The sequence below is a fragment of the Archocentrus centrarchus genome, chromosome 4, assembly GCF_007364275.1.
Source record: "Archocentrus centrarchus isolate MPI-CPG fArcCen1 chromosome 4, fArcCen1, whole genome shotgun sequence".
Taxonomy (NCBI): domain Eukaryota; kingdom Metazoa; phylum Chordata; class Actinopteri; order Cichliformes; family Cichlidae; genus Archocentrus; species Archocentrus centrarchus.
In genome coordinates, this window is record NC_044349.1 from 14,073,812 (window position 1) to 14,100,703 (window position 26,892).

The 26,892-nt window shown below is 40.0% G+C and overlaps 1 protein-coding gene across 1 annotated transcript; it reads right to left on the bottom strand.

Annotated features, from left to right (window-relative positions):
• Positions 1-1,889: 1,889 nt before the first annotated feature.
• il12rb1 (interleukin 12 receptor subunit beta 1) lies at positions 1,890-23,897 on the bottom strand. Its single transcript, XM_030726743.1, has 15 exons — positions 23,747-23,897; positions 23,108-23,231; positions 19,409-19,560; positions 19,120-19,262; positions 18,978-19,017; positions 18,219-18,338; positions 16,585-16,661; positions 16,081-16,294; positions 15,837-15,983; positions 15,580-15,678; positions 9,545-9,694; positions 9,282-9,437; positions 9,108-9,177; positions 8,794-8,869; positions 1,890-2,339 (listed from the first exon to the last, which is right to left on the bottom strand). Exons 1-15 carry the CDS (start codon positions 23,817-23,819, stop codon positions 2,019-2,021), a joined length of 1,962 nt encoding a protein of 653 aa, XP_030582603.1. The 5' UTR covers positions 23,820-23,897; the 3' UTR covers positions 1,890-2,018.
• Positions 23,898-26,892: the final 2,995 nt, after the last annotated feature.

The window sequence follows — 26,892 nt, forward strand, 5'->3', positions numbered from 1 at the left end:
TTCCCATTCCTCAATCCGTCTTAAACCAGTTCAGGCTAGTTTAAGACTTGTGTGGTGTGCATTTCTCGAGCAGTGCTGACTAGCTCAAAGTCCTCAGTCTGCCCCCTGTTCAGGGCTTGATTATATAACATGTTTAGGCCCTCGTTCATTCATTCTTGACCTCCATTTCATTCATGGAGTGTCTGTGGCTCAGGAGATTGAGCGGATCTTCTGCTAATGAGAAGATTGGTGGTTTCCAGATCTGTGGTCCTTCAGTTGGCCTGTCTAAGTATCATCAGACAAGATAAAACATTTAAACATTAAAACATTTTCTTTTAAAATGTTGCACTAATTACTCTATTGGCTCATGTCTTATTGCATTGGTTTGTTACTAATGCATTACTTCAGGTTACCCAAAATTAAGCTAAATTTAACTTTGTTGTCATCCCTAACAGTCATATATATGACCTGATCTGTGTTATTGTTTTGTATGTACATTAAGTACTAACTAAAGCTATTAATCTGTACTACAAGTCCATCCATCCATCCAGCCATCCATCCATCCATCCTCTTCCACTTATCCTGTTCGGGGGGGGGGGGGGGGGGGGGGGGGGGGGTAATCCCAATTAAATATATTGCAGTGCCTATCAGTAAAACAGTCTGTGATCCCCAGAAAAGACGATTTACCTCAATGCGAAGACTTTCTGTAGTCGGCGACCTAAAGGTAGATGGGCTGCAAATGCAGTTTCACTCATATATGAAAGGAGGGTTAAAGACGCCTAAATTCGATACTGTGTTGGATGGCTGACAACAAAAATGTCTTCATTAAAGTTAAAACTGAACCTGAAGCCTTAAGTTTAAGAATAGCTGGCATGATAAATACCGAAACTCAAGATGAAGTATGAACAGCACATGACCTTACTTTATTTATACAGACACTACAGTATCCTTTGATAGTATTTTAACCACGGGTATTGTTTATCAGATTTTAGCCTACCCCTTGTGGTCGAGACGAATGATTTTAATCTCTGTGGTGAGAAAGAAACACAAGAGAACAGAGAGAAAAAACAAAGTGGCATTCTTGCATCTTTGATTCTTGAAACGTGAACTAGGGAAGCTTTTCTTCTTCCAGTTCTGGGAATGTAAATTGTAGCTTGGTGGGAAATGCTGATAGTCTGTCATCACTTTTTGAGAAATAAACAGGATACGTTCTAGTCTGAACAATGTAACTTTCGATCTGAATACCACAGAAGTCTCTTTAGTAATGAGTAATGTGGTCTTTTATGAGCTACCTCTTTTAAGGTCATTGGGGTTTTTTGTGACCACTTCCTGTCACACCATTACCTCGCAACAGGCTCACATTTGCTCTGCTCAGCTATCATAAACACACCTTCTCTGTCTTTCCTCTCACACTGCACTGACCAGCATAAGTTTTGCTTTTTGCTGTTATTGCACAAAACTACTGTGAAAAGTGTTTCTTATGCTTCAAATAATAATAAAAATCTGCCTTCTTTCATTGCAAATGTATACAATTAAAGTTAACAATAAAACAAAGCACTGACTGAATTGTCATTTGTATTTTATGTGTTTGAAATTTTCATGTTGTTCTCTCAAGCTAAATAAAAAACTCAGCAGAAACTGATCCAGAAACAGATTACTGATTAATACAATATTTCCTTAGGAAAACCTGAAAATATAAAAACTCAGGCAAGTATTACTAAAGACTTTTTAAACACAAAGATTAGAGTGTTAACTCCTTCTTTAATGGCCTCCTTACAGTACGGGAAATATTACTTGTTCCCCTGCTGAATTTGTAAGTTTTCTCACTTAAAGAGAAATAAACAGTCTCTAATTTTTATGTTAGTTTCATTTTAATGGAGAGAAGCAGAATATCAACCAAAAATCCAGAAAATACACAAATAAAAATTAGAAACTGATTTCCATGTCACTCTATTTGATCCCCAAGCAAAATTTGATTTAGTACTTAGTGCTTTGGTACTTTTGTGCTGTGATGTTGAAAAGTCTTGAGTTAAATCCACTTAAGGCAAGTCCATCTTCATATCAAACACCAAACCGTTCTTGTATATCAGCATTGCAAGCTCACTGTCCACCTGTTCAAGGTCTGCCACTTCTCCTTCTTTGGAGCTCCTCTGCGCCTCATCTGTAGAGCCAGGGCTCAAACACTCATCACTGTGTCCTTCCGAGTCACTCCCCTCGTGCTCCTCGTCCTCATCAGTCTCATCGTTCCACTCCCCTCTGACGACAGTGGCATCGTCTGCTTCCTCAGACACAGATTTTCCCTCTGGAAGTTGCTGCAGCGTCAGCTCATGATGCACCTCCTCTTTCTTCTCCAAGATTCCCTGTTTTATCACATTATCAGAGAACAGATTTAGAGTTAGAATCTGACGTGTCAGATGCACCAAGAGCAAAACCTCAAAAGGCTGGTTATCCCTGCATACTGCCATGAGCCATAATAGCATAATAGTAAAATTCTGTAGGTTTGTAGAAGTAATGAAATCACTGCTGAAAACTAGGTGATTTACCCTTTTCTAACATTGCACTATAATTACATGGAACAGAGGGATTTATCACTGGTAGATAGGCCATTTATTCAGACCTGCTAAAATCACTTAATCCTTTATAGCGCACTTTTTGAAATACTTGGAAATTCAAATCTTCAACCTTAGAGTGTCATTGGAGGTTTTTACAAGAGTTTATCAATTTTATGACTTTTTATATATATATTTTTTTAATTTTATGTTGCAAATCATTGTCAATGAAATGTTATCATATGGGTAAATCTAGTGCTGGGGTTGGGGGTTCGATGCCATGATGTTACTATCTGTGACATAGTCTAATCTTCACTGATTGGGTGGGAGAAATCCACGTGGTGGTATGACCTCCTAAAAATCATGGCTTCGTAGTAGAAGAGTCCAGGTACTAAACTAGCCTGCCTGCAGTCCAGACCTTTCACCAACTGAAAACATTTAGAACATCATGAAACATAAAGTATGCCAAAGAAGACCCAGGGCTGCTGAGCAGCTAGAATCCTCTATCAGAAAAAATGGGATATCATTCCTCTCTTAAAAGTCCACCAACTGGTCTGTTCAGTTCCCAGATCTTTACAGACTGATGTTTAAATAAGGGGTGCTACACAGTTGTAAACATGGCCCTGTCCCAATTTGCTGCCATCAAATTCAAATCTAATATATTTAATGAAATAGTAAAATGTAAAATGTCTGTTTGCCTGATTTCTTAGCGTACAACAAATCAATAAACGACTGTTAAAACTGGAGCCTCTTTGGTAGTTGAATTAGCTGAATTTAAAAAATGTCAACAGTTAAAAGATTCATAAAGTCTTTGCCTTTCTGATGTATGTGCAATAATTTCTTGTTGGCACAGGAAGTAATTAAGATCAAAGGGTAATTAAAGCAAACTGGATCCGCCGGACAAATTTGGAGCCGCAGCAAACTTCATAAACACGAAAAGTGCAGCTTGACCTCGCAAGATAAATCAACAGTAGAGACTGATTTTTTTTTTAATAGGTTAAAAAGACTGGTGTTTATGTAGGTAACCTGTTGTGGTATTGTAAATGAGGGCAGCTCTCTTCACAGTACATAGGGTGGGTTGGACTAGTCACAATGGTAACTGAGAAAACAGAAGAGGAAACTGTTGCACAAGAAAGACATTTGCTTCAGGGTTTTATGACAAAAATCCTTGTAAAATGTGGCTACTGTTATTAAAAAAAAAAAATATATATATATATATATATATATATATTCTTTCTTTTCAAAAGTTAAGAATTGGTTTGTTGTTTCCCTAAACGAACAGTAATAAAAAATAACTAAAATTTAAAAAAAATAGTCAACAAGCAATGGTTCTACACAGGACTCAAGCCCCAGTCTTCTGAATGAAAGTTCCAAGACTAACAGGCAGGTACGCTCACTGTTGTCACCCTTGCGAATGGATGCACAGAGCAAAAAATGACACCACAGCTGTCTCATTTTGGTTTGTCATGCACAAAGTTGAGACTCTCAGGTGGCACAGAATTGAAACTGGAAACAGCTGAAAATGATGGCACGTTCTGCAGAACATTTAGAAAAATTGCAACCTTGTTTCCTGTTTTGACTTCTTCTGTTCCTATTACAACATTGAGGTGGGAACCATAACCCTAACACCTATCATTTAGGAGAGTGCAGCGAGTCAAGCGTGCTTCAAGCATGAGTATAAATGGATCAACACATCAAGCATAACTGCATAAACAGCATAACATATGCAACATTGTTGTGCGTTAGGCAGAGCTTTATAGGCCACTGTCTACAAGTGATGTGCAGTCAATAGGAGGTGATGGCAAAATTATAGGAAAGTAATCCTGTTTGTGTTTGTGCTTTTGCTGTTCTGTTTGCTTCAGTTCTGCCACAAAGCAGACAGAAGTCCTGATTTCTTTGTGCAGTGAAACAGTGTTTTTGATCTTTAAACTTTTTTGCTTTTTTTGCTTCTTGCTTTTTGAAAATGGACTGAGGCAAAGTGGAAAATGGTTCTGTGGTCAGACAAATTGAAATCTGAAAGTCTTTTTGGAAAACATGGACCCTGTATCCTCTGGACTAAAGAGGAGAGGGACCATCTGACTTGTTTTCAGCACTCAAAAACCTGCATCTCTGATGGAATATACACAGGTTTCAGAACAACATATGCTCCCATCCAGAAGATGTCTTTTTCAGAGAAAGCCTTGCATATTTTAGTAACACAGTGCTAAACTGCATACTGCAGCTATTACAACAGCATGGCTTTACAGTAGAGTCTGGGTGCTGAACTGACCTGCCTGCAGTTCAGACCTTTCACCAACTGAAAACATTTACAGTAGAGCATCATGAAGCAAAAAACATGACAAAGAAGACTCAGGAATGCTGAGCAGTCAGACAAAAATGGGACATTTCTCTCTTTAAGTTGGTGCCAACAGCTGCTGTCCTCAGTTCCCGGATGTTTACTACGCATTGTTTAAAGAAGAGGGGATGCTCCACAGTGGTAAACGTGGCCCTGTCCCAATTTGCTGCCATCAAATTCAAATCTAATATTCATCATGAAATAGAAAAATGTCTCATGTTCCAGTGTGAATAAAATTTGGGGTTATGAGATTTGCAAATCATTACATTCTGTGTTTTGGAATTGGGTTTGTATAATTATAATAATACTGTCAGCTCCCAGTGGTAACCCACAGCCTCCTGGCAGAAGAATCTTTAGATGGCACGAATCTCCTCGAAACACAAGTTGTAGAACACATAATTACCAGCAGGGTTCTAGCCAGTGGTTGATTGCCTGGCAGCGCACCTCGCTGAGGTGCTGAGAATTTCAGCAGTTGACTACTGGAACAGATCGCTATTGTAACAGTTAGCTGGTGATGTGGCCATTAGCATTAGCAAGTGGTTGTTCAGTACATTTGGCCAATACCGAGGGATCACTACGTTCACTCCAGCTTGAGAAATATTTCTGGCTAGAACCCTAACCAGGTCTCAGTAGCTCTTAATGGAGTGCATATGAGCCTGAGTAACATCTTTCTCCAGTTATCACATGCACAAGATTTTCAGAAAACTTGAACATTGACCTTTACCTTGAGGTCAAGGTGGCCAAGATTCAAAGTTTTCCAAGATCTTTAGTAGATGCATCTATGGTGTGAATTTGAGCATCCTCGGTCACATCGTTGTTGAGTTATTGTGTTCACAAAGTTGAAAGCTGGTCGCCCGCCCTCCCAGCAAGGTGACAACAATACCACATCAGCCTTTATACTGTAGGCTGAGGGGTAAAAAGGTGCAAGATTGATTAGTTTCCTTTTCAACCTTTTCCCCTCTTTGTTTGATTTCATAGCATACAACAAATCAAATTAAAAGGACTGTTAAAATTGAAAATTTGGTAGCTGAGTTTTTTTTGTTTGTTTTTTAAATGGTCATTATCACCTATACATACCTACGTTAGGATGTGTCAACATTTTAAGGATTCAGCAACATTTTTTGACCAATGAATTATACTTTTTGTTTACTTTTTAAAAAATATAAACTCTTTTGTGTTTCATCAGATTCACAGTGTGGAGAAAGTTTGGTTGATGGGGTACCTATGTGCTTCTTTTATCACAACAGGTGTAAAAATTGACAACAAACTGCACTGACCTAGTATACATTTCATTTAATTTTTTTTTGCATTTTTCAATACAGAACACTTCTGATATCCTGCAAAAAAAAAAAAAAGCTAACAGTGGTCAAAACAGCAGTCATCAGAACAGTGGGACTGTGGCTCCACACTTCTCTTACACAGTCTACAGTTCTGCTGTTTGGTCAAATGAAAACTCTGTGGTTTTGCCACATTGGCTTTCCACAGATTTGTTACAGAATTTGCCGGGAAAGGTTTTGCTCAAAGCTTCCAGTCACACCAGCTACTTTTCTAATGAATTACACGCCCACTTAGCCAGCACACACACACACACACACACACACACACACACACACACACACACACACACACACACACACACACACACACACACACACACACACACAGTCAAATTCTCATTATTTTGCAGGGTTACCAAAAAAGTGTGTCAGTGCGGTTATACTACAGTATCTCTAAAAAGTATTCACTTTTTGCTTTTTTGTGTTAAACTTTTCTGTAATAAAATTGCTGTTTTACCAATTCCCATCAATCGGTGCCCAATAATTCCTAATGACAATGTGAAAACATATTTCTAGAAATGTTTGCAAATGGTTTAAATTAAAAAAAAAAGAAAAAAGTTTACAAAAGTATTCAGCTCCATAGAACTGATTCATGGAGTATTTCTGATTTTTGTCTTTCCATCAGGTTCTCCCGTCTCTGCAGAGGACCCATGAAGCTCTGACAGACTGCCTCTTGGGTTTTTCATCACCTTCAAGGCTCCAAGGATCCAGCCACGGATTTAATGACCAAGAGTCCCTGATTTCAAACTTATTCTATTGAACAGTTACAGAGGTCAATGGGAGACACTCAGATCTTTGGAGATGATTTTATTCTCTTAACCTTTATCTGTTTCTCGTATATTATTATTTGGGTCTTAAGAGAATTTCTTGAACTTCTTGGCTTGTTTGGTTTAACATAGAAATTTGCCAACATTATATGCACAAGTCTTTGCCTTTCTGATGTATGTGCAATAAATTCTTGTTGGCACAGGAAGTAATTAAGATCAAAGGGTAATTAAAGCAAACTGGATCTGCCGGACAAATTTGGAGCCGCAGCAAACTTCATAAACACGACAAGTGCAGCTTGACCTCGCAAGATAAATCAACAGCAGAGACTGATTTTTTAAAGAGTTTAAAAAGATTGGTGTTTATGTAGGTAACCTGCTGTGGTATTGTAAATGAGGGCAGCTCTCTTCACAGTACATAGGGTGGGTTGGACTAGTCACAATGGTAACTGAGAAAACAGAAGAGGAAACTGTTGCACAAGAAAGACATTTGCTTCAGGGTTTTATGACAGAAAATCCCTGTAAAATTCAATTCAACTGTATTTATATAGTGCCAAATCACAACAAGCAGTCACCTCAAGGCACTCTATAATGTAAGGTAAAGACCCTATAATAATTACAGAGAAAACGCAACAGTCAAAACGACCCCCTATGAGCAAGCACTTGGCAACAGTAGGAAGGAAAAACTCCCTTTTAACAGGAAGAAACCTTCAACAAAACCAGGCTCAGGGAGGGGCAATAATCTGCCACGAAATGTGGCTACTGTTATTAAAAAAAGGTGTTTTATCCAAAACAATATTCTTTTTTCTTTTCACAAGTCAACCATTGGTTTGTTGTTTCTCTAACAAAAGAGTAATAAAAATAAAAGTAGCCCCAGACTACTGAATGAAAGTCCCAAGACTAACAGGCAGTCTACGCTCACTGTTGACACCCTTGCGAATGGATGCACACAGCAAAAAATGACACCACAGCTGTCTCGTTTTGGTTTGTCATGCACAAATATGAGACTCTCAGGCAGCACAGAGCTGAATCTGGAAACAGCTGAAAATGATGGCATGTTTTGCAGAACATTTAGAAAAATTGCAACTTTGTTTCCTGTTTTGACTTCTTCTGTTCCTATTACAACACTGAAGTGGGAACAATAATCCTAACACCTATCGTTTAGGAGAGTGCAGCGAGTCAAGTGTGAGTATCAACACATCAAGCATAACTGCATAAACAGCATAACGTGTACAACATTGTTGAGCGTTTTACAGGCCGCCGTCTACAAGTGCTGTGTACTGTCAGTATTACATGAAAGTAATCCTGTTTGTGTTTGTGCTTTTGCTGTTCTGAGGCTACCCAAACAGACACCTCCGCCCCTCGGCTGTACCTAGAAATGGTGTCAAAGGCAGCCCTGGCAGAGTCCAGCACCCACTGGGGCCATTGACTTTTGCCAGCATTGTGGACCCAGCTCTCACAGCAGTTGCGCAGGGACTGGATAGCCTGTAACAGCAAGCCCCATTACCTCATAGACCTAAAGCACCTCCCACACAGGATACTCCAAGGGGTGCAGCTGAATGTCTTTTCGTGTGGACTGGTTGGGCAAACTCTTATGCACCCTCAAATAGCCTTAAGAGAATAAAGAGCCGAATCAGAATATTTCAGTAATTGGGGATCAGACCAACAAGGCCTCTGATCCACACCACCACCACTATAAGATAAACCATTTAGAGAAACAATTAAAACCCCCAAATATCTCCTTAGGTGCCATTTGACTCCACAAGGTCATACAGTTATACAGAATAACAAATCTTTAACAGCTGCAATTCCAAGCTACAGTTTCTTACTTGGCTCTTTGATGGATGCTGGATGAAATCTGTAATAACAGGTTTTGGCACAGGAGGAAAAATCTTGACTTTGATCCTAAAGATCAGGGGGAAAAAGGAGAAAAACAAGAACTTCATGAGAAACGTTTACATTTTTAGAAAATTAATAAATTACAAGTTGTGTCTACAGTGGCTGCTGTTCAGCTAAAATGGCAAAATTGTACTTGTTTTTCATAAACCGGAAAGCAACATGCATACTGTAGTTTGCAGGTTTATTTTTTCCTCCAAAATGTAGAATAATAATATTAAGAAAATTATAGTAAACGGTCACTTACTTCTTCAAGACAATGGTGCACATTGTTGAGAATAAGAAGAAGACAAATAGCAAGCCGAAACTCAACCACACTAATACAGGGAAGAAAGGAAATAAAATGATAAAGGATAAGAAAGAAAATATGAGGATGAAAAAAAATAACAAATAACATGAGGCAATTCTATAAGTGTGATACCGTTCATAGGTTTTCCTGGCTTTGTTTGGATGCACTTTGAGGCTTTAGGCCCTTCTCCCACTCGTGTCACTCCAGCTAAGGTGATGTTGTATTTGCTTCCAGCTGTCAAGTTTCCCAGATGATACTTTGTCTCTGAAGCTGGTATCTTGTAGCACTCTAATAAAAAAAGTGGGAAAAAAAATATGCGTTATTACAGTTTGTGAGCCCGTTACCTTTTGCAGAGTAAAGAAGCAATTCAGAGCTGAAAGACTTGACTTTCGCACCTTTTTGCTCATCCGGGGAGATTTTCACCCTGCACAGGTTGTAATGCGTCAGGAAGCCTCGCTGGTCCACAGGGGGAATCGCTTTCCAGGACAGGTCAGCAGAACTGTCTGTTTCGTAAGATGTGAACTCCTGAGGTTCCTTGAGTGGTACTGAAATAAATAAATAATAATTTTTTGAAAAAAAGTATAAAACTGCTTTTTAAAAATTCTGATGCATGTCATTTTTTAATTTGATTCATTTTTCTTTACCTTTATGTTAACTGCCTAATCTTGGGTTCAACAGTGTGGGCAGCACGTTAGCTTGCCCTTGAGGTAAGCTTGGGGAGCTAAATTTCATGCATGCTAACAGGCCCACAACTCGGGTTTTAATAATACATTGGACAGTTAGGGTTAAAAAGCATGCTGCTAGTTCAAAACCTGTTAATCCCTGCATTGATTATCCAGTGGAAGGCTCTTACCTTTTTGCTTAATTAAATCTAGTGGGTGACTTTTTTTTTTTTTTTGCCAAGCAGTGTATATACCATAAAAGAAATAGAACCCTAATTCAAACAGAAAGTACATTACAGGCTGAGGCTGACAGCAGTGCCAGTAGTTGTGCAGGATTGTGATCAAAAACAATTAATAGTGTTACAAAAAAGTTAGCCCTGAGAAAAAAATAGCAACTTGTGCAGGGTGTATCCCACCTCTTGGCCCATGCAACCCTGAATTGGATAAGTAGTAGTGGTACAGAAATTGGAGAATCATTTGTAAACATATTCCATGGTGAACATGAAAGTCCACTTAACAATGCATGGTATACAATTTTTAAGACACGCCACACAAAACCATAGCAGAGTATAATGGTTAAAGAGAATTAAGGAGAATTTTTTTATTGGCCTGAATCTATAGGTACAAATGGGAAAAGAAAGCGGGAGCAGATTATGTTACAGTAGCAAATGTCTGCGGTAAATATGTAGTTCTTATATTCATGGACAGAAAAACAAAACAAAAAAATTTGTCAATTTAACACTTAACCTAAAACGACTTATGCTGATGTTCAAGTGACCAAGCTCTCTAACTGCCACTGCAGTTATGATTGTTAAAGATCCAGAGCCAACGGGAAATATGTGCCTGCTTTCAAAAGCAGTTCTGATGGAGGGTAGACCAGGGCTGGTTTGCTCAAGGGTTGGTTGGCACATTGATATTATCCAGGCCAGGTGCAGCCATAAAAATGTAATATTGAAATGCTTGCCCTCTTGAATAGATTACAATCATTTATGCAAAAAAAAAAAAAAAAAAAACCTTGAAGGTCACAAAATTTTGAGGAAAGACCAACTTTTCAGGTTTGTCGTGTCAAAACAAAACAGCCAAAAATTCCCCACCCTCAAAATATGTTCTACAGCTGTAATAGATGGAGATATAGAAAATGTATAAATTTCATGTGATAGATATAATGTTCAGTTATATTTTGATATAAAAATTTAAAGTTTCTGGTTAATGATGCTAACTGCCTAACATCAGTTTAATACAGAAGTGTGGGTGGGGTTGGTTGACACATGTTCAACTGGAGTAAATAAACTTAAATAAACTTATGCATTTTATATATATTAAATATAATGGATATGATATAATACTAGTGTAAGTGGCAGGTTATTACACACTTTGTTTTTTGAAAGCAGGCGTTTAGGTTTGTTCTCCATTGGAAAACTTTTACCTATTTATTTAATTAAATCCATGTTTCTCATCAAAATTAATTAATTCATGTATTTTTGTTGTTATACAGATGTGATTTGTTTGGGGGAGATCGGGGATTTCCCCTGCCTCTGAACTACATATGTCTGCCTCTATAATTTTTTATTTTTTTTCTCCCTGGTGGGGATTTAAAAAAAAAAAACTTTCTGGTTTCAGCACTGCATCTTGAAACAGTCTGGAACCTCGGCAATAATCAAATCAGAAACTGAAATCTCCACATCAATGTGAGATCTGTAGCTTCTTATTTTAACTCGCAGTAGTACACTTATGGCATCCTGCAGTTAGAAACCCTGGCTTTCAAGGGCATGCCAACAAGCATGGTTTGTTGGCTTTTGCAGCTGATGGTGCAGCTGCCTTGACTAGGTGACAGAGAAACAGCCACAACTGAGAACCTGCGGTCCATGAGGCTGTAGACCTCCAAAAGTCTGCTGCTGATTTCAGTAAATGGAGCAGGGTCGCCTGCCTCACTGTCCAGAGAGTTGCAGGTGTGGGTAAAAGAAGATGCCACACTGCAGTAAACACTCTGCAGTGATGAATCTACTGTTGTGGACTATTTATTTGTCCTTTTTTAAACTGACAGCATTTTGTGCTGTTGCATTTTCATATCAAATAACTGAAGCTAAATGGCAAAGCTGAACAAACAGCATCAAGATCTAATCTATTAAGATTTGAACGTGGCAGGTATTATTATGTCTGATTCAATCATCTTTGTCTGAAGAGGGACTCTTGAGAAGCAGAATATTATTATGCATATAAATTTAATAAAAAAATATTACCATGCTTATGAGCAGCATGGTTGCGCTCACAGCAAGAAGGCCATGGGTTTGAATCTACTGGCAGAGGAGCTTGCAGGTTTACATTGTGCTCCAAAGATATGCATGGATTAGGTTAGCTGGTAATTCTGGTAATTCTGGATGGATGGAAAAAATATAAAGGACTGCTGCGTTTTGCTCTTCACTGAGACCTGGCTTCATTCATCCATTCCTGATGCAGCCATCGAGCTAGCCGGCAGGACAACGCACCGGCATGACAGAATGCGGACCTCCGGTAAGAGCAGAGGAGGGGGTGTGTGCTTGTATGTAAACAACAGCTGGTGTACAGACAGTATGACTGTGAACAGCCACTGCTCTCCGGACCTGGAGTACATGACTGTTAAATGCAGGCCCATCTATCTGCCCCGTGAGTTTACAGCTGTTTTGATCACTGTTGTTTATCTTCCCCCTGATGCTAATGCTAACTCGGCTGTTAGTCTCTTACATGACACGGTTTGCAGTCAACAGAGCAGATATCCTGAGGCTGTACACATCATTGCAGGAGACTTTAACCATGTCGATTTAAAGACTGTTCTACCCAAGTTCCATCAGCATGTTAAATGCCCTACAAGAGGGAACAACACACTGGATAAAGTCTACTCTAACATCAAGCTGGGTTTCAGGGCTGTGCCACTGCCACATCTGGGCCAGTCAGACCATCTGTCCCTGCTTATGATTCCAGCATACACCCCCCTCAGCAAAACTGCTCTTTCTACATCTAAGACTGTTCAGACCTGGCCTGAAGGTGCCTCTCAACAGCTGCAGGACTGCTTTGAAACAACTGACTGGGACGTATTCAAGCACCAGGACCTGGAGCAGTACACCTCGGCTGTTCTGGACTACATCAAGTTCTGCACCGACACTGTAACTGTGGACAAGAATATCCGGGTTTTTCCAAATAGAAAGCCATGGATGAATGGAAAGGTGCAGATCTTACTCAGAGAGAGGAACATCGCCTTCAGAGCTGGTGATGGGGCGCTTTACAGCGCTGCCAGAGCCAACCTGAAGAGGGGCATCAGGGAGGCCAAGGCTGTGTATAAGAGGAGGATTGAGGACTGTTTCCAGAGCCACGACTTCAGGCAGGTGTGGCAAGGGGTTCGGCATATTTTGAACTACAAACCCAGCCTGTTAGTTGATCAGCGTAACATCAATCTGGCAGAGGAGCTGAACAGCTTCTTTGCACGCTTTGAGGTACAGCAATCAGAGACAGCCATCCAACATCCCTCAGCAGGCAGCAGCAGCATCCTCAGGCTGCAAGAGCAAGAGGTGAGGCGTATGCTGGAAACTGTGAACCCCAGGAAAGCTGTGGGGCCCGATGGTGTCTCTGGACGGATACTGAAGGTCTGTGCGGCTCAGCTGGCTGGTATTTTTACCAGCATTTTTAACCAGTCCCTGAGCCAGGCTGCTGTCCCTTCCTGCCTGAAGTCCTCCATTATCGTCCCCATCCCCAAGAAGAACACTATCAGAGGTTTGAATGACTACAGGCCAGTAGCACTAACACCAATTGTTATGAAGTGCTTTGAAAAGCTTGTCCGGGCTCACGTCATCTCCAGTCTCTCTCCCAGACTAGACCCCCACCAGTTTGCCTACAGAGCCAACTGGTCCACAGAGGACGCCATTGCCACGGCCCTCCACTCTGCCTTCTCTCACCTGGAGCAGGGGGGGAACTACGCTCGGCTGCTCTTTGTGGACTTCAGCTCGGCGTTTAACACCATCCTTCCTGGCAGACTGGTGACTAAACTGTCAGATCTGGGGATACCACGCTCCACCTGTCTTTGGATCAAGGACTTCCTGACAGACCGTTCCCAGAGGGTAAGAGTAGGTCCCCACCTCTCTTCAGCCATCAGCCTCAGCACCGGCTCTCCACAGGGCTGTGTGCTGAGTCCCCTACTCTTCACCCTCTACACACATGACTGCACCTCCATACATGCCAGTAACTGCATCATTAAGTTTGCGGATGACACCACTGTGGTGGGGCTCATATCAGGCGGGGATGAGTCAGCATACCGGGACGAGGTGCAGCGGCTGTCAAGGTGGTGCAGTGAGAATAACTTGATCCTGAACACCACTAAGACAAAGGAGATGGTAGTAGACTTTAGGAGGACAACACATGTCATTCAACCTCTGTTCATCGAGGGGGATGAAGTGGAGCTGGTTTCAGATTTTAGGTTCCTGGGAGTACATCTGCAGGATGATTTGACCTGGAGTATCAATACGACCAGCATTTACAGGAAGGCCCAACAGAGACTGCATTTCCTGAGGGTTCTTAGGAGCAACTATCTGACCCAGAATCTGCTGGTGTCCTTCTACCGTTGCTCTGTAGAGAGCATCCTGACCTACTGTCTGTGCGTGTGGTTCAACAGCTGCACAGCAGCAGACAGGAAAACACTCCAGCGAATCATCAACACGGCTCAAAAGATCATAGGCTGTCCCCTGCCCTCCCTCCAGGAACTGTTCAATGCCCGCTGCCAGAGGAGGGCACAGAACATCCTCCAGGACCCCTCACACCCTGGACACTCCTTGTTTCAGCTACTGCCATCAGGCAGACGTTTCAGGACAATGAAGGCCAGAACAAACAGACTGAGGAACAGCTTTTATGCCAGGGCTATCATTGAACTGAACTCTGTGCGGTTTGGACAGTGATGTGGGGTGGTAGTGCTGACTGTGTGCGTGCGTTGGTGTGTGTATTGGGGCTAGATTCATCTTAATTTACTATTGTGCACTGTATTTTAGTAATCATTTTTATCACTCATATTTTTATTATTTTATTATTTATTGTCTGAGGCACCTAGAAAGGAATGCATTTTAAATTTCGTTGTGCAACTTCTGTGTACAATGACAATAAAGATTCTGATTCTGATTCTGATAATATTCCTGTAAACTCTGTGGTGATAGGTTTAAGTTCTAAAGGGTTTAGCTGAAGTTCATAATAATTTTATAAACGCTACAATGATAACAGTGTACGTTTTTTTAACAAATCACACCCTGATGATGATGGGGACGATGATGATCATTATTATGTATTTGGAAACATTTTTAATAATTTAAACAACACACCACTCCAATGCAAAGACTTCTTTGGTTAGCTCTGTTGAATATCTATGTGTTCTGTGGTTCTGATATGAATTAAATGCTTGTGTTATTAATATTTGTCAAATCATTCTTTGTAACCGCTGTGCTTTCAATTCGTGCCAACCAGCCCCACAAGTGGACAGCATAATTTTAGTCATCCATACAATCATTTCAGCAATCATTTGTGATCATTAACTTTTCAGCTGAGACCTTTCAGTTGGTACTGGTTTGACTAGTTTATCTTACCACATGAAAGAGAAATGTGACACACAGTCCCCGCTCTCCCCTTTAGTTAATGTATGTATATATGTATGCCCTGTTTAATGTGGTCAACTTGTTGCAGTCCTCCTATCTGGGAGAGGAAGTCTATAGCAATCCTGTGAATCTTACTGTAAAGGCACTTTACAAGAAAGCACTCACCACCCTCTTTTTGATAAAAGAAGCACATTTTAACCGTCTGTGGTTTCCCACGATGACATCTGTGTTCAAAGTAAAGGTAACGAATGTAGTCCTTCAGGTCTGTAACAGAAACACAACACCTGTTTTGTCAGCAATGTGAAAACATAGTGGCATAAACACAAGATAAATTAGAATAAAATTTAAATCTTTCCCTTATTTTTCTTAAACATTTCATGAAAACAGGGAACAAACTTAAACATGCTTCATTTACAACTTACTCTTTCTTGTTTGATTTTTCTTCTCTGGATGCATCCTTCCTGTTAGAGTTATAACTTGTTTTGGCTCTGGACCTGCATCTTGAAGCTCGTACAACTCGAGGCAAGTTGTCCTCTTTAATTTTTTATTCACTAAGGTTTTGTTACAAGCTGCCAGAAAGAAAATAAATAAAAGCATTTATGGTTTACTTAACCCTTTAAGCATAAATATACGAAATATGCATATTTCTGCATACTGCATGCCTACGTTTTAAATCTGATGCATATTCTGCTGGTACTTGCACGATTGCTGGAGGAGACTCGCCCACATCATTTTTGGCAATAACAGAGATGTTGATGGCAGAGTATGACACGTACACAGTGTGAATAGTTTTGTTGGTGTGATGTGTTCTCGTCATACAATGACATCCATGAGAAGAATTCAGTGTCACATTCTTCACTGCTGCTGCAAGTGGCATCGGCTGGGGAGCAAAGGAGAGCTTGGTTCAGGCAAATGCAACTGAATGGACTAGACAGAATATTATTTTTACAACTGTTTCAGTCCCGTATAGAGAAGAGCAGATAAAACTGAAAATGTTCAAAAAAAAAAAAAAAAAAAAGGGGTAGAAACTCTATAAGTGACACTGATGGAGGGTGTAGGGAACAAACTGAGTCAATAATTTATAGCCAAGGATTTTCTTAAATTCAGTCTACTGCTCCTGCTCCTTTTACTATTACCATATTATTACATTAAGTCTCTAAACAGACTTACCATCCACGTTAGTGTCACCTGTCGAGTGCCATTTATACTTGTAGTTGTCATGGTGACATTAGGCTCATGTTCAAGTTCTGTAATGAAAACAAAAAGTTAAAGAGAAGAAAAACATTTGAACACTGAGATGCTTCAGTTATCACCTTCAAATAAAAACATGTGAGGACTTTAAATAGTAGATATTTAAAGGTGCTGGAGTTGAACTGAATGGGACAAATATTACTGTGGTTTCCAAACATGGTTTATAAGCTTAAGATTTGAGTTTGGATTCATGGTAGCCATTATGCACAGATCAGTCATAGTGGTAATCACATGAAATCAGGGTTAGAGACAAGGGACGCTGCACAGTTAGACTACAAGTATCAGGGGGGAAAAAAAATCATCTGGTCCTTAACAGGTTCTAAAATTATTCAAATACAACCTCAGATGAACAACAACACATAACATACTACACCGTGTCATTATTTAACAAAAACCGAACGCAGAAGCAAGGTATGAAAAACTAAATACACCCCATGATTCAGTAGTTTGTAAAACCACCTTTAGCAGCAATAACTAGAAGTAATTATTTTTTTGTACAGCTTATCAGCCTCTCACATTGATGTGGAGGAACTGTGGCCCACTCTTCTTTACAACTTCAGTTAATTGAGGTTTTACAGGCTTTCGTTTATGCACAGCCTGCCGTGGCATTTCAGTCGAGTTGAGGTCTGCGCTTTCATTGGACCATTGCAGCATCTTGATTAATTTTTCAGCTATTCTGTTGCAGATTTGCTCGTATTTTGTTTTTTAATCATTTGCCTGACACAGTCTGCTGTCGGACAGGCAGTCTCACATTCGTTTCTAGAGTACTTTGGTATACAGAGGAGTTCACTGTTGACTCAATGACTGCAAGGACCCCACATCCTGTGGCTACAAAATGAGACCAAATCATCACTCCACCACCGTGCTCGACAGTTAGTATGAGCTGCTGAAAGCAAGATGATTATTTTTGAAATGTGGTAACGTAGAAAAGAGATGCACTTTTTTTTATGCATTATAGTCAAATATGTCCGCTACAGTATTGTCTGTCCTAAGGACATTGTTCCGGAAGTGTTGTGTTTTGTTCACATGCAACTTTGGAAACCTAAGCTGTGCTGCCGTGTTCTTTTTAGAGAGAACAGGCTTTTCTCCTGGCAACCCTTCCAAACAAGCCACACTTGTTCAGTCTTTTTCTAATTGCACTGTCATGAATTTTAACATTTAACATGCTAATGTAGGTATGTAGAGTCTAAAAAATAAAAATAAAACTTCTGCTTTTATAGTGGTGGTCTCCCGCACTGATGATCAATTAATCAAGTGATTAATGGCTGCTACTTACCTTCTTAATTTCAATGGAAGCAGTAAGGAAACTGTTTTTCACACATTGGTCATTCATCTGAGATTGTATTTATTAAGGAATGCTTATTTTTATGTTCTGAAATGTACAAACATAGATTTGAAAGCGGATGTACCCCCCCACCCCCACGTGATTAAAATCAATCCTTTGCAACTTTAATATACATTCATTTTCAGGCTTAGCCTAAATATGCAATTCTTCAAATGCAGATTGTGCTATTAAAGTCATCCATTCAATTGTATCTATAACATGAGCTCACCTGCAGGAACCGTAACCTGAGACCAGTTGCTCCACAGTGGGTCTTTGGCTCTAGTGGATTGCTGCCTGATCTTAACCTGGTAAGCCGAATTCTTCTGTAGATTCCCAACAATGACCTGGTCTGTTCAGATTGAGGAAAAGGGGTGTTTAGTACTTGGCTGAATGCTGTGTAAGGGTTTTTCATTACCATGTAAAGGATCTCTGTTTATCTGACACTGTTGTCTTCTGTCAGAGTCCAGAAGTTTTTGTTGCTGAGCTCATCAGTGCATTACTTTGTTCTGAAACAGTTGAGAAGGTCCCCTTGGTCTCTGATGGATTTTGGGGGTCTAGGAAGGCGTACTTCACTCACACTAAGAGCTGGTGCACATTGTAAGTTCACAACAACAACTTCCATAAGTAAATTCCTCACTTGCAACCATCTTCAGACATTTTAACTGCTTAGTTTTTGAACAGGTTATGACAAAATAGGTCACAAGGTAACATGAAAGACCTTTGGCTTGCTTGCTCAGCTACAAGTAAAAAAAAAAGGGAACTGTAAAAATGCCTGTAATTGCTTAACGCAATATTTTTTAAGCCACTGAAATAAAGCTGAAAGTAAGCACTTTAAGCCTGTGTTTATCATATAACTGTAACTTGTTTTTATATATCTGGAGAGGAAACAAGTCTAGTTGTTCAGTTTGTCTCAAGTAGGTCCACAAAAACACGAGAATGATCATCTGACTGGAAAAATTAGGAGTACATAAGAGAAAAGTGTACTCACATTTGTCCTTATTGTCCTTATAGGTGGTATTTATTAATCTCTGTAACAGCAAAGGAGATATGAGGTTAAATATTGATTTTAAAAAGGCCAAAAATTTGAATTAGCTAAGATGAAACAGATCTGATGACAAACATTGACTCACTTTATCCCACTTTTCTGTGGGGTGTTCATCCCGATGGAACCAGACTTCTGCTAAAGCTGGATACTTCTCTGCAGCTATCCAGCTTAAGCTGAGATTGCTTTTTAACCAGGAGACTAAAATATTTTGTGGTGCTTCATATTTTACTGTTGATCAAAAGCAAAACATTTTGTGAAATTTAATTTAATTTGCTTAATATACATTTTAACTGTGAAGCAAAAGTAAAAAAGTCTAGTGTCAGTTTAGTGCATCAAAATGAGCAACTACATAATAAAAAAATTGCGTCCATTACCTGCATGTATGAGTACAACAGATGTCTTTGGTGATTTGCAGACTGAGTTTCCTATGTGAGCTTCCACCCAAATGTTGACGGCGCGGAATTGTATCAATTGTTCCTCAACAATCTCTAAGAAAGTTCCCTTGATGTTCACAAATTTTGTCTCACTGCATACAAAAAAAATGCATGATTGCACTAGAACAGAGACTCTCTCACAACACTTCAACACTAGACTCGTGTCTATATTAACACATTTCCTTCATTAAATTTCCCCCATTTTTTGACGTAATCTGTTTCATACGGTTGGATAGAGCTGTTTATTTTTCAAAATGCACTTCTTTTATGTTCTTTCTTGGAGGCAATGAGTCGATTGCCACCTGTATCATGTCTAGGGTAAATATTCACCTAAAGTCGTGAAAAACATTTCACAGGCTGTGAAAAACTAAGTCCACTCTATGATTCAATAGTGAGTAGCACAACCTTCAGCAACAATAACTTGAAGTAATAATTTTCTTTATGACTTTGTCGGTTTGTTACATGGTAGGAGGAATGGCTTTAGCCCATGGAAGACACTGGGCCCACTCTCCTCAATTCAGTTCAATTCAATTTTAATTGTATAGCGCCAAATCACAACAGTCGCCTCAAGGTGCAATGGATTGTGGGTAAAGACCCTACAATAATACAGAGAAATCCCAACAGTCAAAATGACCCCCTATGAACAAGCATTTGGTGACAGTAGGAAGGAAAACTCCCTTTTAACAGAAATAAACCACTAGCAGAACCAGGCTCAGGGAGGGGCAGCCATCTGCTGCAACCGGTTGGGGCTGAGGGGAAAGCTGAAGGGAAGCCGAATGGGCACCGAATGGAGCCACATGCATACAAACCTCAGCATATATAAGCACCAAGGACAGATATGACACAGTTGGTGACCTACTCCAGCCCACTACCCGCAGGGGGCACCATAGGGGTCAGGTGCAATGTGTGTGTTTTAACAGTGGATGAGAGGTTTGCTTCCCTGTGCCTTTGGGTGAGGGAATGGGGAATGACTGTTGTTTGTGCATGTGCACTGAACGACAGTTCAGAGTAGTCAGCCTTCTTGAAGTCACTGGGTAGGGTGCTGGTGACTCTGTTGTCATACTTGGGCAATGCCAGTGAGACCTGGAGGGGCATGACTAGGGGGGAGCAGCATTCCTGAACCCAAGTGGTGTTCTGTTATTGGACTGCTGTGCAAACACACTGAAAATGTCATGAAACGTCTGTGTGGCAGGCGGGAAGGAGGACCCCAAAGCAGGACACGCCAGGCAAAACGTAAAAGGTAATTCCACTTTATTACTGGTGCTTGAACAAAAGGCCGGACTAGGAAGAGCTAGTGGCAAAACTCAATACGAAAAAATACCAGACTTAAGCAGAACAGGACACACAGCAGGAGACGACGCGACAAGTACTGAAAACACTGGACTTAAATACACAAGAGGCCTGATGAGGAAAGAGGAAACAGGTGGGAACACAGGTGATGCTGATAACACTGACGAGACCAGGGGAAGCAAAACTAAACACAAGACCAGAACTGGACGACTATCAAAATAAAACAGGAAGTAAGACGATGGAAGAGAGACGCAGACCTGACACAGAATACAGAGAGAACACCAGGGACTAGAAATAACAATTAAACCTCACAACCAAAAGAAATCCCAAAACAGAACAGACAAAATGAAGCAAAACAAAAAACACGCTGGGTCCAAAGGACCCCGGACCATGACAGAAAAGGCAAACATAAGAGTATCCGTAAGCACACAGGTCGATGATAAATTTTGTAGTTGTATCATCAGATCTGTGGATGTATGTTCTGAAACCAGGAGGCATCTACAGTACCTCCTGTGGGTGGTGCGCCTACAGTAGGGTGGGCTGATATCTCCTCTTCGGGCACCAGGAGCTACAAGTGTTCACTTGTAGCTTTGCAACTTAAGCTGTGCTGCCATGTTCTTTTTAGAGGGAAGCGACTTTCTCCCGGTAACACTTCCAAATAAGCCATACTGGCGCAGTTTTTTTTCTAATGAGAGATAACTTCTGCAGTTTCTCTGAGCATTGCATGGTCTAACCTTGGGGTAAATTTGTTGGGACATCCACATCTGGAAAACTGTGGCATTGTATTGATCCCTCTAGACCACCGAATTCCCAAAACCTTATAGAGGTGCTCACACTTGCATATGATCAATTGTATCAATAATAATTAATCAAAGGCATTTGATTATTGGCACCTGGCTGCTACTTAATCCTTTAATTCCTATGGAAGCAGTAAGGTGTACTTTTTCACATGACGGTATGCTCTCTCTGTGCTAATGAAATCCACTCGCTCCAAAGGCTCAGTTTCACTTGTGATGGCTGAACAATGCAGAAATGCCAAATTTCCTATATTGCAAATCTGTATTTCGATTGTGTTGTGTGTTTTTTTATTAAATCTGAGGTGTAAAATAAAAGCTATGGAAATATGAAGTTGCATAATTCTTCCTCTCACACCACTACAGCCGGATAGCTAAAAATTTGCAAAATCGTACTGTCTCACCCTTGCTTGCTCTGAGGTGAGCGTGAAGGGGAGCGCATACCATGCTGCTGACTCTAAATGTCTCAGCTGCCAGCAGTGCACACCCGTTTGTTTTTGTTGCCTGCAAGAGCGAAGGCAAAGGTCTTCTAGAGTAAGTTTTTTTTTCTTTGTTGTTGCAGTATGTAGAGCCGTAGTCAGTGTATGACCTTGAGGTGATAGCAGTCAGCAGTTAGGAGCAAGCAATGCACTGTTGAGGCGATATCTGCAGCAAAAAGTATTTCAGTCTACTAATACACTACATTATGACAATATCATGTTAGCTTTTTTCAGTGTGTGAAGTCACAAAAACAGTTGCTAACAAATGGAGATGGTGGTGAAGCTACTATTTGCCAACAGAGGCTGGCAGCCAGTGTAATATAACAGATTTAGTTCCCAATAAGAAACAATGTTATCATCACATAAAAAAAAAAAAAACTACTACTACTACTTTTTGTTGGGATTTATATATTTTTAAAATGAGCTCTTTTCACAACATAAAAGCTGAATCTGTGAGAACATGGCTGGCCATTTTTTTTTTCTGTAAATGAAAAAAAAAAAAAGCATTTGTAACATTCAATCTAGCGTTCACATCACAGCTGCTTTTGGAAGAAAGTACATAATAAAGTTAAGGTAGAACTGACACGGCTTCAATTGGTTTATTTTGATTACATATTGTGAAAGCCACCTTGCATATCTGACCTAAACTGTTTGATAGAGCACATCATCGTATATTCATTTTATTCAGTTTTTGGGTTAAAATCTCAAGAGTTCTGGGCTGGTCGAAACCTGCAGTGTTTCTCATGTTCTAAAATGACACCTCTGGCTTGCAGAATAGCAGGTGTTGCAAAGTTGTATCAAGGTCCCACCTTTTGGCTGAAACTAAGATCTAACCAACTGGTGGGGTGGTGCCAGGTTAGGGGGGTAGGGTGGGATAACTTCATGTGTTCATAAGTAGCCGGACAACCAGAAAGCAAACATCAAAAACAGACAAGATTGTGGCCCCTTCTGTTTTACACACAGATGTGGAATGGGAATTTAGCTGTACTGAGCCAAGTATTTTTCACAGGATTAAAGACAGAAAGTCTTCATGGACACATTATTAACAAAGAGCTGAAACTCTGAGAAAAACTCACTCAAAGTAAAGATTAAACGTCACGTCGCTCCGAGTCGTGTTCAGGCTCCACTCACACGTGTAAACAGTATCATCAGGTTTTCGTCTGAAGCACTGAGGACTGGAAGGAGCCTCACATGCAAAACCTGAGAAGAAACAGATTTTAAAATGATGTAATCATTAATTTTTTCCAACAGAGATTTCATCAGGTTGACCCTTGAGTTGTCTGGTGCCGAAACGCTGCTGCTGCTGTGGTGTGTTATGTTTTTCAGGTTGTTCCAGAAAATTACTTTGCACATTTCAGTGTAATTACTGTGTAAAACATTATGCATTACATCATTCTAACAAGAACCTGTGCTCCAATCTTATGTCATATTTGTAAAAGTTAATTAGTCAATTATAATTTAAATGTAAGTAGAGCCATGTCAGAAAGTCTTCACACAGTAGTGCAGTGCGGATGTTAACTGCAAAGTGTGGAAACCACACACTGCTGATAAGATAACCAATATTTCGTGGCTGATGTTTTTACCAGGTTGAGCTATCACTTTCATACATGTGATTACACTGAAATTGTTCGTAAATCCATTGCATAAAGTTACTTTAATAAAGGAAACATTCCTGATGCTTATGAAAATGAAAAGTTTATAATATTCATATTTACCTTTGCTGAGACTCGTGAGGAAAACAAACATGACATATCCATGTAGTGAACTCCAGTTCTTAAAAATTTCCATGAGGTATAGAGGAAAGTCTAGAAAGGCGATCACTCCAACAGTGTGTGAGAGCCCATGTAGACAACCTGCCTTCACATCACTTAGTTGTGTTTCTCAGAAATGTCACAGAACGTCTCTACTTGTTTCACTTCATATGACAGGCAACTAAACCACAAGTGTCAGGGGTGGGGGAAGGTTGCGCTCGTCACAGTGGCAGACATACACAAAAGAAATTCTGTATGCTGTATGACTCACTGAAATAATTTGTTGATTTTTATAATGTTCGTGTTTCCTACAACCATTTTTTTTTGCTTTGAGGCTACACATCAAAGAAACTCTAGTGGAAATGCTGCAAAGTAGAGCAACTGATTCATGTCACCTACTTACAATGTCACGAATCAGGTGAGAAGGAACCTTTCATAACTGCACCGAGCGCTGCAGTCAGTATAAGCTCTTCATACCTTGGACTTTCCTGCCGTGTACGGGAGACCTTAACCCCTGACCAATTTGTTCCTACTGAAGAAAATCAGGCTCCAGACAAATGGCTTCCTCAGTTAAAGAGGCTCAGTCTGTTTCTCAAAAACTGTGGGATAATTCAGTCTTTTGCACACAGGTGTAAATAGTGCATTTATGTTTATTACAAAATCAGATTAAGACTAAAGGAATTTTTTTTGAACAACTCTATTATAACACGGACCTTTATTACACAATAGCTACACATGAAGTTATTTTTAAAATAGAATTAAAAGGTAAAGTTTTGCTTTGTGAATCCTGTAGGTGCACCTAAACTCTAAGAGTAGGTTACAGAGGTTGATTCATTCCATTTACATTCAGCAAACCGCCAAAAATGTGCAACAGTGGACTTTAGATCAAACTAAAATATCATGTTGTGAAAGTAAAAACTACAGTGTGGATTAGAAATATGTCTATAAATAAATATATAATAGTTTTCCTTACTAAATATGGCAACATACCGAATGATATAAAAGGAAAGCTATGTGGGTTGCAGGGTTTGGTATTTTTCTGTGGGAATAATCCTATAATTCCAAATTTTGTGTATCTGAACAAATTTTATCAAGTTAAACAGTAATCACTTATAGTAATATACAGTAAGAAAAAGTATATAACACTCTGTATTAAACTGCAGTTACACAACCTTCCAGCTTGTGTTGTGGTCCTACCTGAATGCTTCAGTTTCACACAACTCCTCCTCATCTTATATCCTCATTATTTTAACCATTTCCCATTTATCCAGTTTCATAACAAATGCACTTGCACTTTCATTTTGAAAGTGACTCATGCTCACATATACACACTGTAAACCAGGGATCCTCAAGTCCAGGCCTCGAGGGCCGGTGTCCTGCAACTTTTAGATGTGTCTCTGCTTCAACACACCTGAGTCACATATAGAAGTCATTAGCAGGACTCTGGAGAACTTGACTGCATACTGAGGAGGTAATTCAGCCATTTGATTCAGGTGTGTTGGATCAGGGACACATCTAAAACCTGCAGGACACCGGCCCTCGAGGCCTGGATGTGAGGACCCCTGCTGTAAACGGACCCTGTTAATGTTGTTGTTGTTGTTGGTGGTGGTGGTGGTGGCATTTTAACTGCTGTAATAAAAGAATTACCCAAATATGGGACAAATACTGTAGTCCTTGTGTCGTCATCAAAGTACAGTACAGCCTCAGTGTAGTGCCAGCAGTTTTTTAATAAGTAAATAAAAAATAAAGATACATGACAAATACATGAGAAGATACAAATGTGTGAGGTGCAATTAAAGGGTTTTGTCACTCACCCCATAGAAGCAAAAAAGAAAAATTAAGTTAGGCGGATCTCGAATGAAGATGGTCTCCTTGGGCCATGGTCCCTGGTTTTAGTCGCAGTGTTTTGATTTGTTTCTATTATTTTGTGGTTTCTGTTTGGTTTCACAGTCGATCCTGTGCTCTGGATTCCTGTTTGTGATTTCTCTGTATTTTATGGCTCTTATTTTTAATAATTAATTATGGGAGTCTTTGGCTCCTTTGGTTCCTGTTTCTTTATCCTAGAGTTGAATTTCAGTTTTGCTCATTCTTTGTGCTTATTTTAATTCCTCTGGCTTTTACCCAGATCTAGTGTGGGTTTTATCTCTGTGTGTAATGTTCGGTATTTTGACTTCCTGTTTTACTTTGAAGGTTCATTTCCTTTCGTGGTCTGTGTTAGTTTTACTTTTCTGCCTTCCCAGATTCACTCATTATTCTTACCTGTGCTAGTGATGTTCAGTTGTGACTCAGTCCCCACCTGTTTCCTACTTTCTCAATCAGCCCCATGTGTGTATATATAGGCCAGTCTGTCCTGTTACCTTTGTTCTTGCGGCTGTCTTTGCCCTCATGTATTTTTGTACTCCCTGTATTCTCTGGTTTCTGTTTAACCTTTGTATTTCATTATGGACTATTTCTTTTTTTCAGCCAAATATCCAAATAAATCCAAATATCAAAATAAAATGCATGTTTTGGTAACTTTTGGTTTCCCTAAGTCTGTGTTTGGGTCTTGTCCACATCCAAATCTTAACAAATCTACTCTCAGTCCTCCTGTTATTTTTAGAAGACTCCCTGGAAGTCCTTTTCTGATGGACCTAACTGTGGGTGAAAATTAGAAACTGTAGCCAGTCATTCATTGATAGCCCAGGAAGACTTGAGAAGGCTGCTAAAATGAGAAACCAGGATAACAGTCATGCTGACTCTGCTGATGCTCAGGATCTTTGCAGCCAGACTGTTCTGAAGATACTGAAGGATCAGATAGTAGAGGCTAGATAGGAGGATGGTTGTGTTATTATCTGGACATGCAGATTTAATAGCTTGATCTGTCTCTGTCATTATGCACCCACTTCCCCTATAAGATCCACTGTTATCCTTAGAGTGATAGATACTTTCCTCCTGTTAAAGGATTTTGAAGTGCTTCTCTATGACTTCAGCTTGAGCTTGTTGCCAGAGGACACCGATGTTCTCCCGACCTTCTTCATTCTGAGCTCTCAACAGTCTGAGCACAGCTGTGCCTCACAGAGATCCACTTTTTTATTTCATGTTGTAAAACTGGTTGCCCAGCAGATGGCATG

Coding starts and splice junctions, on each gene's coding strand:
- il12rb1 (XM_030726743.1), bottom strand. CDS start 23,819: ATGGAAATTTTTAAGAACTGGAGTTCACTACATGGATATGTCATGTTT. Junction 19,263..19,408: donor TGTTGTACTCATACATGCAG/GTAATGGACGCA, acceptor TTTGATCAACAG/TAAAATATGAAGCACCACAA. Junction 8,870..9,107: donor TGCACCATTGTCTTGAAGAA/GTAAGTGACCGT, acceptor CCTGATCTTTAG/GATCAAAGTCAAGATTTTTC.